The sequence below is a fragment of the Strongylocentrotus purpuratus genome, unplaced genomic scaffold, assembly GCF_000002235.5.
Source record: "Strongylocentrotus purpuratus isolate Spur 01 unplaced genomic scaffold, Spur_5.0 spur5_scaffold_11, whole genome shotgun sequence".
Classification (NCBI taxonomy): domain Eukaryota; kingdom Metazoa; phylum Echinodermata; class Echinoidea; order Camarodonta; family Strongylocentrotidae; genus Strongylocentrotus; species Strongylocentrotus purpuratus.
The window spans coordinates 29,141,331-29,154,303 of NW_022145596.1; the positions used below are offsets into that span (position 1 = coordinate 29,141,331).

Here is a 12,973-nt window from a genome sequence, read left to right on the forward strand (position 1 = left end):
GTCATGCCCCAAATTATCTTTCTGAACTGATTCAATTATACACACCCAATAGGCCCCTTCGTTCTGCAAATCAAACTCTCTTGACCGTTAAAAAAGCAAAAACAAAATACTTTGGTGATAGGTCCTTTTCATGCTCTGCTCCACGTCTGTGGAATTCTCTCCCAGCCTCCATTCGTTCCATCTCTGATATTACTTTGTTTCGATCCAAATTAAAAACCTACCTAATGGAAAATGCATATTCTACCTAGCTTTTAAATTGTTACCTAGTTCTTAAATTGTTACCTAGTTCTTATATTGTTACCTTACCTTGTTATCTTATGTTTCATAATTTCACTTTCATTCATTTGTTTTCTTGTCATTACTCTGTTAAGTTTTAATTGTATCAATATCGTAAAGCGCTTTGATATAAATGTTTTATGAAAAGCGCTATATAAGTAAAAGTTATTATTATTATTATTACTAAAAAACTATGTTAAAACCTTGTGGGCCGTAACTCTCGAAGTAAATACAATACAAAATGTCAAATACATCTTGCAATAAAAAAAAACATAATCTCATGACCACACTTCTGTATTGTTTATACATTTGTACCTGGGTCCAAGTTATTAGGAAATTTGAGTCCCAAAAATGTTTGTTACCAATTATAATGGAATTATGAACATCATGAATATAAAAAGTGAAATAATCTTTGAAACTTTTATTGTATCTAAGTAATATTATGGCTCTTAACTTGATATCAGACATATGAAAATTGTTAATGTAGTTCTTATTCATGGGACAAAATTTGTTAGACTTACCTTTAGTTTATGGAGAGTTTTATTGGGGCTACCAAATTGCATTGATACAATTATCAGATATATATGAAAGCCAGTGATGTAGTCAACTTGCCCACTTAATAGCAAAATAACATTCTTCTTTTATGTGTTTATAAAGTTAGTCTCAATGATGTTCAAATTTCATTTCAATATATTTAGTGATGACTTTTAATTTCTTTTGGCGGAGTTCCAATATTTTAAGAAAAAAATTGAAAACAAAAAGCTGGTAAATAAATGTGTGCATGATTGATTTTGCTAATCATAATTAATTTTTTGCTCATCATGATATATTTTATTTGTCATCATTATTTTGCTGAACATGATTTATTTTTTCACTTTCCATCACCCATCCACTTATAGTACACCCATGGTATAAAAACTGAAAGATAATTCCTCATTGTTGAAAAGCTTTCAAGGATATATTATTTCAGGAATCCAGGACATCACACTTATGTCTAGTTTCCTTATTTATGTTGCTTGAAGAAACATTCAATGGGAGGCTTCTAAAAATAGGCTTGAATCTCATGCGATTTCGCACAGTACTTAAAGGCTAAGTCCACTCCAACAATAATTTGCTGTTAATAGATGCAGAAATACAAGAGAAACAGAGGATTAAAGATTTAGTCATCTGCTTGGAGCCAGAAGGGTGTTATCGCGTATCCTTTCACAGAGAGTTAGAGGCCTTCTGGCTCCAAACAGATGTAATAGTCTCTTGAAGTGGGTGGGTCAGCAGTTTCCATGCGCAGAAGTTAAAGTTCGCCGAAGTCAGACTTAGTGGAAATACCATTAATTGGTATACAAGTCTGCACACAGCAAACTCGTAGTCCACTCAATAAATACCCCCTCGTCTCTCGGAGAGTGGTACACATGTCAGATAAGGACTTTACCCGAAGGGGAAATAACAGAGCATTACATATATAAAAGCTTGTTGGTCATAAAATCTGAATGCTAATCCCAGTGATTGACAACACCTGTTATTATGTTAACACCCGAACAGTGTCAAATTCCCCACGAGGCTCCACTTTTATATGTCTTTAATAAGGAACTCTTTCGTGCTGTACTGGTGTCATACATGTGTCACAAGTATTTAGCCTATGGGTATTTATAGAATTTAAATGAGTAGAAACACCTAAGAGTGTAACAGACTTAATATTTATTAGTATGTCATCTTTTATCACACAAGGAGATGACCTGAGAAATATAAATACTCTTTGTTTATACTCTAAATTGTTCTTTCAAATGAAACAGAACGAACTTCAGTGATGAAACAACTAGAATTGCTTTTAACCCCAAAAAAGACTATTTTGAAGAAGCTTTTACAAGTATCAACTGACAATTACTGAATTCTGTGATTCCCATAGACTTGATACAGAGACCAAACTGATCCCATCAGCAATCGGTTAAGAACTTGGTAGTGGTTGAGAAGACCACACAAAATGGCACTTATGATATTACTTTTCTACTGCAATAAACCTGTACTGCGACAGGAAAAAAAGTTGTGTAAAAAATTCCTTCTTCCTCGTTTTGATGAAGAATTTTATGTTTCCTTGTTTCAGATGAAGTTACAACAAGGAATCCAGACGAAAGCCAAGAAAATACAGCGGAGACAGGATGCATACTGCCCCCTACTGGTCACATTCATCCGAGGTAGGGACATATTTAGAATATTACACCTAGCTTGTGGTTGCAGTATATGCTGTTTTCAAAATGGACTCTTCTAATACTTAGTGCAGAGTTGTTTTACTCGTCATTGATAATGATAAACTTTACTCCCAACCATGTGATTTGTAGTCTTCAATCATCTGTTGCTCACCACTAGGAATTCATTTAATTTTCAGTTGTGATTATAAAGTAATAGAAATGACTTTCATCCCATTCTTTGTTATGTTAGCAAACTTTAGTCGATTACGTGTTGTAGTTTGTCTCGGGGAAAATAATTTTGAAACTCTGCGTGTTCACAACGTCACTCATGAGATTTGATAGCAACAGTTGAAAACATTTTCGAAAACATCAAATATTCCTGTCAGGGGGTTGGAAATACATGTAGGTACTATTATAATCCCCCCCCCCCCTTAAGTACAGTTGCAGTTTTTACAGTAAGTTTCATTCACTTAATGAATGTAAAAAGAAAAGGAAAAAAAAGGACAGTGATAAAAAAGTGATGTTGTGAACAAAAAGATTGACATTTCTCTATCAACCGTAGGGTTGAAGGTTGTCGTTTCATTTTTAAAAAAAATTAGAAGTGATTTATTGACTTCTCAACTACAGGCAAAAGCTTATCAAAATTCCCTCTGTTTTGTTCTGCTACATGTAATATTTAGGTATTTCCTTAGTTAAGTATTTTTCTCAAATTCTCTCTGACATTTTCATGTTTGTCAAATGATGATTTTTAAAGAAAAAAAACTTTTAAAACCTTTTTCTCATCAGATCAAACTTGGAAGCGAAATGTTCAGTGTTCAACTGCTCATCTCTGGCGGCCAGTGCTGTTTACGTCCGTTGTAAGCACTGCACCCGAGTGTTCTGTCAGAGCTGCGTCCATCACTCATCAAGCGCTCGTCGCTGCTACAAACGCCCTCGTGGTCACAGCTTCGTCCTCTTCGCACATTCCTCGTCTCAAACTAACACTTCCTCCAACAACAACAACAACTCTATTACCCATTCAGCTGCTGTTTCTCAGGAAAGTCATCGACACCGCAGGCATCACCATGGTTACCATCATCATCATCATCAATCTGGTAGTAGGCATCAGCACAACTCCTCGTCTCGGCGCCACCATCATCATCAGCATCCTTCGCATCACCATGACAACCAGGAGTTCTCCCAGCATCAGCACCAGCGGAGGGACTACCGTCGCAGCAGGAGCAGGGGTCAACACAGGTCGGGTGGTCAGGAGTTCGACGAAGGTCATGTTAGGGTCCAAAGGGAAGGGCATCATTCGCGAGTGATGGAAAGATTCTTTGAAGATCTCATTATCTAGTCGTATTCTAGGTCAGGAGAAAACTTCTGTTAACATGATGACTATGACTACTGAATTCTTATTCTCCTCATTGATCTAAAACAGGAACCTTCCAATAATAGTATGCAATGGGTTCATCTGGTAGTAACGATGTGATTTGAGTATCAGATGCATTTTAAATAGACTTCAGTCCAAGCTGTCACATGCTTAACCCATAACCTACTGGAACCCGGTGGTCCTTTGTATTAAGCCTATGGCAATCAATGAATGCAGTAGTTAACTCTTAAGCTGCCACCCATACAATGCACCCAGTGCCACAGTGCTAATCTCTATTGTGCCAGCAACAAAGCCCCTGCGTGCCAAGTTAATTTTAGGGTTGGTTCAAGTGCGTGTTTTTAAAATCTTTACTATGTTTGATCCACTATAACTTCTCATTCGTATGTTGTATAAACAAACATTGTACATGAGAGTTGTAGGAAATTTCACCCTTTTTCCATTGATACCAATATCATTTCATGAATTTGTAATTTTGCTGAAGTAAATAAGCACTATCAGTGAGCTTTCGAACCAATCCAATGCGATGGGGAGGCATAATGATGATATATGATATCAAAAACAAATCTCTAAATTACTCGAGAAAATCCAATCTGACTGTTGTATACAAAGACGCGTAATCCAAAGCCGATAATCTGATGCACGCGACGGTACTTTCAATAGCGCTGCAAAAGCACTCAACACGGTGCAATGGGCATGAACAATAACTGTTATTACATCTGCGCGCTAGCGCGCACAAAGCACCGTAGCGGTGGCTCGCTAGCATGAACGTGGCTTTCAATCGATAGCACGCTCGCGTGCACATGGCACTATAACAATAGCGCGCTAGCAGTCTCATGGCAGTGTAAGAGTTAACAGGTTGAACAGATGAAGCATTAGCAATATTGTTGGACTATTTTTAAACTACATTAGATCCTTGTTATAATGGACTCTGAGGGACCCAGGTAGCTAATATACTGAAACCTTGTTATATCAGGGCTTAAGAACAGTAGATTATGATAACGTTAACTGAGGGCCCTGCAATCACTCCGGCTTTGGCACAGCTTTCATGATAAGGCGCACAAGCCTTTAAGAAATTTCATCCTACCGGGTGCCCATTTATTCACCTGGGTGGAGAGTGACTAATGTAGATTCATGTCTTGTAACTTCTAAGAAGTGGATCGGCAATGATACTTTGTTATAAAGAGAGTTTGTTTTGAAAGTGTACTTTATAACTAGGTTCCACGACATTAATCGTATTCGAATTCCCCCCTATGAAGAGAAATGATTTTAGAATTTCTCTCACATAGGTAAATTCCTTTTTTTGCTGAAATAGGACCAAAGTTCTTCCCTGTAGTTTCCTTTGTCAAAAACATAACCTGAAATATGGCTGGAATATGGCTGAAAATCTAAGCATTGCTGTAAGGCAGCAATTGAAGAAAATATTTATCTAGGTCTTAATCATGTATTTGGTGAAAACAACTAATAGTATTCTTTAGTGTAATTTCATTGATTCCTATAGATGGGATTAAGTGAAGTCTTGGAGTCATTTATTACTCTATTCAAAGCTAGTTAAGAGAGGTGTTAGCTCTGTACATGCATTCAAAAGTCGAAGATGAAATCATTTTGATGCAAGAACTGAAAAATGCATCACACTTTGAAAGATAAAAGAATGTAAATACATGTAATTGTAATATTGTAATTTAGACATTATAAATTATAGTTATTTCTATTTAAATGTTGCTATAAGTATGAAAAAGATGCAAGCTGCTGCAATATGAGCAGATGTTCTTACAGTAATCTTTAATATGTCACTGCAGCTGTACAGATTAATACTACCTTGAGATAACAAAAATATAAGCTACATTGTCTGACAATGATTGAGTAAGTTCAATAATAGATGTATTTATTCATGGTATGTTCTTCTGTGTTAAGTTCTTAAGTTATAGGGAGTGTCTGTTTATGCATGAATATGTTTTTTTCCCTCATTTTTTCACATGATCGAAATTGTATTTGATGTAATTGAAAAACCTGAACTGCCTTTATAAATCTGTTTACTGGTACTGAATGTCTTTGGGAATATTAATAATTTAGAAATAGTAGGATTAATTTTTGAGTGTAAATTTAAGCTTATTTTCTTTAGAAATGAGGACAGGGTTAACCTAAACATTTTCTTTCCACTGGATGGACTTTAAACTATTTATTCATTGCTCTAAGTTTTTGTCAATATCTTGTTGGGACAAAATAATGCCTTGTGATCTTGTGTGTGAACTTAAAAAAATATGGACATTTCATTTTTTTTCTTTCTTATTAACTGTTGACACATAAGATTAAGAAATAGTGCATGCAATATATACAAATGTAAGTAGCTTATGTTGTGTATATTTTTGGTAAAAGTTACAAATGTAGATATATTGTAATTAGGGGAGTTTGCTCAGTCGGTAAAGTGTCTGCCTGTCGTAATTAGAGATCATGGGTTCGAATTCAACCCAGGCAGATGACTGAAGCCTGCTTTGTGTGTTAACGTGCCCCCCCCCCTTTTCTTAGATGCAGGCTATATTACAGTGGAAAAAACACTGCGTCCCTCAGATAGGACGTTATGAATTGTACTTTGTCATAATAGAATAAGTTTGTACGTTACCATTGATTGTAAAGCTATGATAGATTGAAGGATATATGATTGATTTAATTCGTTGAGGAAGATTTCATTGTGCTTTAAAGACTGTCTGCACTAGTTTGGCCAAGAGGGATTAGACCACCCTTCTGGTCACTGACAGGTGGTCATCTCATCAACTCAGCACTCAAATTACATAAGAAAAAGAGGATCATGGGGGACCAACTGGCACCACTTAGGCATTGTTTTCTATATAGAGGGAGTAAGTAGCAATGAGTAGTACAGTGGGGCTTTAAAACTCATTTCATGTTTGTCCAGATTCTGTCCCTTGATAGATATATTTATTTCTTCAGTCATCTTTGTTCCCCTCCCTTACACTCATCCCACACAGAGCACCCCAACTAAGCGCACAATCCCCGAAGAAAAATGAAAGGAATGCCTCCTTTTCAGTGTTGAGGGTATTTTATTTTCTCAGGGGATTGGGCACACAACACAGAAACAGTTCAGGCAGTGGACTAATTTCTTGTAGACTCCAGCATAAGTATACTCTGAAACCATCCTCAATTTCCAAGAGATGCAACCAATTGTAGCTCTATGTTTAATACAGGGTCTCTATCTGAGTGATAAACATCTGTAAAAACTCAATAATGCAAATATTGGCTGAGTATTCTAAAGCAACCACTTTCAAAATGTGTTTCACTATAATATCATGGGCCGTACCGGGATTGCTTAATTTAGCAGTCTGCTACGGGTAATTAAGGGTTTATGGTGTGCCCAGCAGCAGAGTACAAATGGTTATTGGGATGCACATCCAATATTGGTAGACAAATTTGACCATTCCTAGACTACAATCTACTCAAACATTGCAGGCTGAACAATGTCCAAATATTTTGACAGGGATAGTTCAGTACTTCAACGAAGGACATACAATTTATTTCCATGCTTTGCGCTTCAAATGTGTATCTTTTTTATATGCAATACTGCAACGAAACGTCTTAATATGTACAGTAGATATTGTGTTTGGACTGGTAAAGGAGGGAGTATTGAATAAGGTAGATGTTCATATTTTTATGCAACAATGCGTTTCTTTCAATATAACCAAAGTAATTATTTTTCTTTACTTCATTCTTTCGAAACGAAATCATGTCGTCGTGACCAAAGTGCCCATCAATAATATATATATGCATCTCTTGTTGTATCAGTAATTGCAGATTATCATAACGTATTCTTTCTATCTTTAGTATTCCTTCTTTCTGAGATTGATATTAAAAAACGCTGAAAATTAAACAAACATTTATTCTCTTGATGCTGATTGTGTTTTGTATTTAATTATTTTTTAAATTTCACTGACAATAGGAGCATGCTTGTTATCAGTGGTGTCAAAAGGGGGCACTTGTGCCGGGAGGGGGCTCGGCCGGGTGAGGATGGGGTTCTGCTGTTAAGATGTGGATACAAAGTACTAAGAGAACAAGACCAATGAATATCGATGGCTTTTTTTTCTTTTCATTTTGCCACCCCCCCCCCCCCCCCTCCATCTTCTCCCTTTCACTATTTCTCTCTTTACTCCTTTTCCCCTTCAATTCAATGGCTGGGGGGGGGGGGCTGGCTTTTCCTTTATGTCCGCTCTGTTCTCTTTAACCTCTTTCTTTCTTTCCTTCTCGTAAAATCCTGCTCAGCCCCTTTTCTTTCTTTTTGCTCTTTCTATCTCGGATTTTCTTTCTCCGCACAGATTCTTTTGATTATTTTCCATTTCAAAATGTTTGCCTTCCTTTCTTTCATTCTTATTTTACTGTCTCTCATTCTGCCATTATCTCCCTCTCTCTCTTTTTTTCTTTGTCAATCCAACGTTATTATACTCACAATTTCTCTATCTTTTTTGTTGTGTTGCTTTAGTTCCCCCCCCCCCCCTTACCCGGTGAAACAAACAAACGATTACAATTACAGGGGTGGCTCTTATTGTTCTTTCTAGCTCAGATTTTCGTTGTATCGCCCATTGTTGTAAATTGTTTTCAATTTCTCCTCTTTACCTCTTCTTCATTCCGTCATTCTTGTCTTTCTGATATTCTCTCCCCTCCCCCCCCCCTCTCTCTCTCTCCCTCTCTCTCTTTCTCTCTCTCTCTCTCTCTCCCTCTCTCTATCTCTCGCAATCTAACGTATCACTCACAATCCCCCCCTCCTGATTAAAAAAAAAAGAAGATTCAGCATAACAAATCTATAAGGAATTACAGTGTATAAATATTTCGATGAATCAAAAAAAGGATGAGTTTCGAGTTCAGTGTAGCAAACAAACCCACACCATGATTATGGTATTGGGTTTAAGTCCGTTAGCTTCAGTCTCAAGCGATACGGCTCACCCCCACTACGCCACTGCTCACCCCGACAAAACCCACCTTATTTCATATTTTCACTATTTATCACCCCCCAAAATATTGCACTACCATCATTATTCAGTACTTTGCCAGAGAGGGCGATAAACACATACAAGTAAGAATTCGATGGCAAAAATACAAGTAACACTAAAGCAGTCTAACCACCATTATTATCATAGATCGTATACTGTTTTAATTGTTCTCTTGTTTGTTTGTTTGTTGTTGTTGTTATTTTTTTTTTTTTTTGGGGGGGGGTAGTTTTGACAATAGGGAAAATGCATTGGGGAAGGGTGAGGCTTATTCAGTAAAGCATGAACGGAGAAGTGTCATGGTTCACACCTGGCAATAAGAAACATTTTATCAAAAGGATCATAAGTTCCCACCCTCTTTATAAACTGTATTCAACATCATGTTTCTTTGTTTTTTGTTGTTCATGGGGGGGGGGGCGGTGGGGGCTCATTATTATTATTCTTTCTGTCTAGGAAATATTCTTCAGTAAATGACATGTCTCTATTTATTACAGACTGTGAACTATTTCACCATCAAAATCAGTGAACTAAAGCGTTCAGGGATAGAATATGACTCATAATAATTATTGTATTCATCGCCAGTGAGGGAGACACACAACATAAAAGAAAGTAAACAGTCGGTAGGAAAAAAAGAAGAAAGAATTTTTTTAAAACACCGATATATAGATACAGTTGTACTATCATTCTTTTTTTTCTTCATGGGGGGGGGGGGGGTTCATTCTTCCTTCTTGTTCTGTCTAGCTCAGTTTTTTCAGAGACCTGTAAATGGCTCTGCTTTTTTTTCTTTTTCTGTCGCCCACCCTTTGTCACCTTTTTACCCCTTTTTTCGTTTTATCTTTCCTTCTCTCTTCTCGTATAATAACTGCTCCTCGGCCCAATTATACCTTCTCTCTATATCCCTCTCTCCCTCTCTTTATATCTCTCACTCCCTCTCTCTATCTCTCCCTAATCCCCTCTCCCTCTTTCTCTCTCTACTTAGCTGTCGTTTTATCTATCATTATCTCGTCATCTCTCCCCCTCTCTTTCTCCCTCTCTACCTATCTCTCTCTCTCTATCTCTCTCTCTCTTTCTCGGCTCTCTCCCCCTCTCTTTGTCTCTCTTTGTCTCAATCCTTCCCCATAGAGATATATACTACTAACAAAGTATACATCTCTATGCCTTCCCCACTTCCATTTCCTTAGCAAGACTATCTTCCCCAAATTATTAACGACTCAGCATACACGAATTATTGTTTGATATTGAATCTTACAAAAATTATCCTTTTGACTACGTTCCTTTCTCTAAAGAATCTTCATAAAATATTATGAGATATTCCAATGAAACAAATATTAAGAAATAAAATAAAATAACCCCAAAAGGATGAGTGTCGAATTGAGTGTAACAGGCAACCCGCAGACCATTATCTGGAACGGGGTTCTATCGCGTACGGTTGCTGTCCTCGCCTTTTGAGCGAGATCCTCTACACCACGGCTCACCCCGACGAAAGACAAATTATTTTCACTATTTATCACAGACTGTAAACTATTGCACCATCAAAATCAGTGAACGAAAGCGTTTCGTTTCGCCAGTGAGGGCGACACACAATTATATATAGAAAGTCGGTGGAAAAAAAGGAATAAGAATTGAAAAAAAAAATAGATAAATAGATATATTATATCTATTTGTCGATTTATTTTTTTATTATTAAGTGACATGAGACAGTTTTTCAAAAATTATCATCATATTTCTTATATTGATTTCAAGTTTCTCTTTGTGTGTGTGTGTGTGTGTGTGTGTGTGCATGTTAGTAGTGAAAAAAATAGAAGTGGGGAAGAAGATGGTAGGGGTAGGGGGGGGGGGGCTAGATCATCGATCGAAACGAAGATGATGCTCCAAAGTTTTCAATTAAATATGGTACCTCTCGCTCTCGCTCTCTCTCTCTCTCTCTCGTGCTATATATTCACTGTTTTTTTTTCCTTTTCTTCATGGGGGGGGGGGGGGGGGGGCTCATACTTGATAGATAAATATATATATATATATATATATATATATATATATATATATATATATATAATCAAAAGCCTTAAAAAGCATTCATTAGAAGTCTTGACTCTATATCCAAAAACTCTCTAAAAGACCTAATTAAAAAAAACACATTAATCTCTATGTCAAAATAACATCTTTACAGAAATACTGCTCTCTTACAAAACCCAAGTATTAAACCAAGGTCCCCAGTCTAGATAAATTGCTAGTCAAGACTACCTGTAAATATGAGATATTCCAATGAAACAAATAAACAAAACAGACACACAAACAAGGGAAACGCTCTCGGCGGTCTCGCCTGCATTACGCAATTCGGTACGATAAAAAATTGAGGCTGGAACATTATTTATAGGCAGGGTGGCCCATTAGCAGGCCCCCCCCCCTCCAAAATGAAATCCTCTGAATATAATTAACATTTTAAAGTGAATATTGACTAAGAATCATGAACAAATAACAAAAATATATTTATTTATTTATTTACTCTCATATTAAGTTGTGAAAACATAATCCAAGTCTACTGACCTTTGATCTTGTGACCTGGAATTTGTGTAATATGATTTGTGATACTTAATAACCCTTGGGTACAAGTTTCATGGAATTTGAATAATCAATTTTGAAAATATGCTAAAAATTAAAAATCTTGATTTTGATGCCACAACAAAGTCTAAGTTTGTTGACCTGAAATGACCTTTGACCTTGACCTTGTGACCTGAAATTCTACTCAAATGATTGGGGATACTTGATAACCCTATAGTCCAAGTTTTATTGACTAAGAACTTATACTTTCAAAATTATATCAAAAATTCAAAAACTTAACCTTAGGTTAAGTTTTTGATGTTGACGCCGTCGCCGTCACCGTCGCCGCCGTCACCGGAAAAGCGGCGCCTATGTCTCGCTTTTTTGCTACGCAGGCGAGACAAAACCCAAAAGGATGAGTATCGAGTTCAGTATAGCAGACAACCCACACCACGATCATGGCTTTGGGTTTAAGTCCGTTAGCTTCAGTCTCTAAAAATATCCACTACGTACGGCTCACCCCGAAAAAGTTATTTTTACTATTTAACACAGACTGTGAACTATTGCACATCAAAATCAGTGACCTGAAGCGTTCAGTAATAGAATATGACTCACAATAATAAATTCTATTCATCGCCAGTGAGGGCGACACACAATATAAAAGAGAGTAAACAGTCGGTGGAAGAAAAAAAGGAAGAAAAGTAAAAAGAAATCGATATGTGAAAGGAGACAGTTTCACTATCATTGTTATATTTCCTATAGTTATGTAAAGTTTATCTGTTATTATGGATTTAATATTAGGTAAACAAATAAATTACCTCTTAAGTGGGGGTTTGGGGAGGGGTGCTAAATCAATCATACATGAAGGAAGAATCATTATGCTTAAAAGTTTTATATGAAATATGGTACCCCCCCTCTCTCTCTCTCTCTTTCTCTTTCTCTCCCTTTCTCTTCCCCTCTCTCTTTCTCTCTCTCTCTCTATCTCTATGATTATGAAAATCTCTCTTACAAAAGATTTTCTATGATGAACAATGAATATTTCAAAGAAGAAAAAAAAGGTCAAAAAGGTTGAGTGCCGAGTATCGACTTTATATTATATCGTTTGAGACTGAAGCTATATTACGGCGACAGGGATGACTTGTCCAGGGTGAAGTACAGTTGACTGTTGCTTTGGCGATTCCCTTTGTTTTCATCTGCACTCTTTACCTCGGGCTCGAAGACGACCCGGGGGTGAAATTTTTAAAATTAGCGACCCGGGGTAGTGGGCGCTGTTGTTTGTGTTTGATCATGGAGTTATAGTAACTCCATGATGTGCCATGATCCCCTCTACAGTCCCCGTCCTATCGTTAACCAAGGGTGTCTCACATTCATCACTCTGAACCCCCATTTGGTCGATGCAATAACGAAATTATACACAGCTTCCTGCTCATTCCTTTTGGGCGTGCACCCCAACCAGACTCCACCCACTGAATTGGTGATTAACCACACTGAGAGAAATAACAACGTTAACACAAAATAAGGATTATGGGCACTAGGAATAGGTGCTGGATCTTTAGTAGTTACCTTGAAAATTCGATGGTATATAGCATTTATCGGAATGGTTCTTATTTCATAATTTC

General features: G+C 36.9%; 1 protein-coding gene across 1 annotated transcript in view; it reads left to right on the forward strand.

Moving 5' to 3' along the window:
- Positions 1-7,711, forward strand: part of LOC100887864 — a 41,921-nt gene extending 34,210 nt beyond the window's left edge. Inside the window, exons 11-12 of the mRNA XM_030981118.1 lie at positions 2,372-2,462; positions 3,243-7,711. Of these exons, the coding sequence (XP_030836978.1) occupies positions 2,372-2,462; positions 3,243-3,792 (641 nt within the window). The 3' untranslated portion in view covers positions 3,793-7,711. The remainder of the gene's footprint in view (positions 1-2,371; positions 2,463-3,242) is intronic.
- The last annotated feature ends 5,262 nt before the right edge of the window (positions 7,712-12,973 follow it).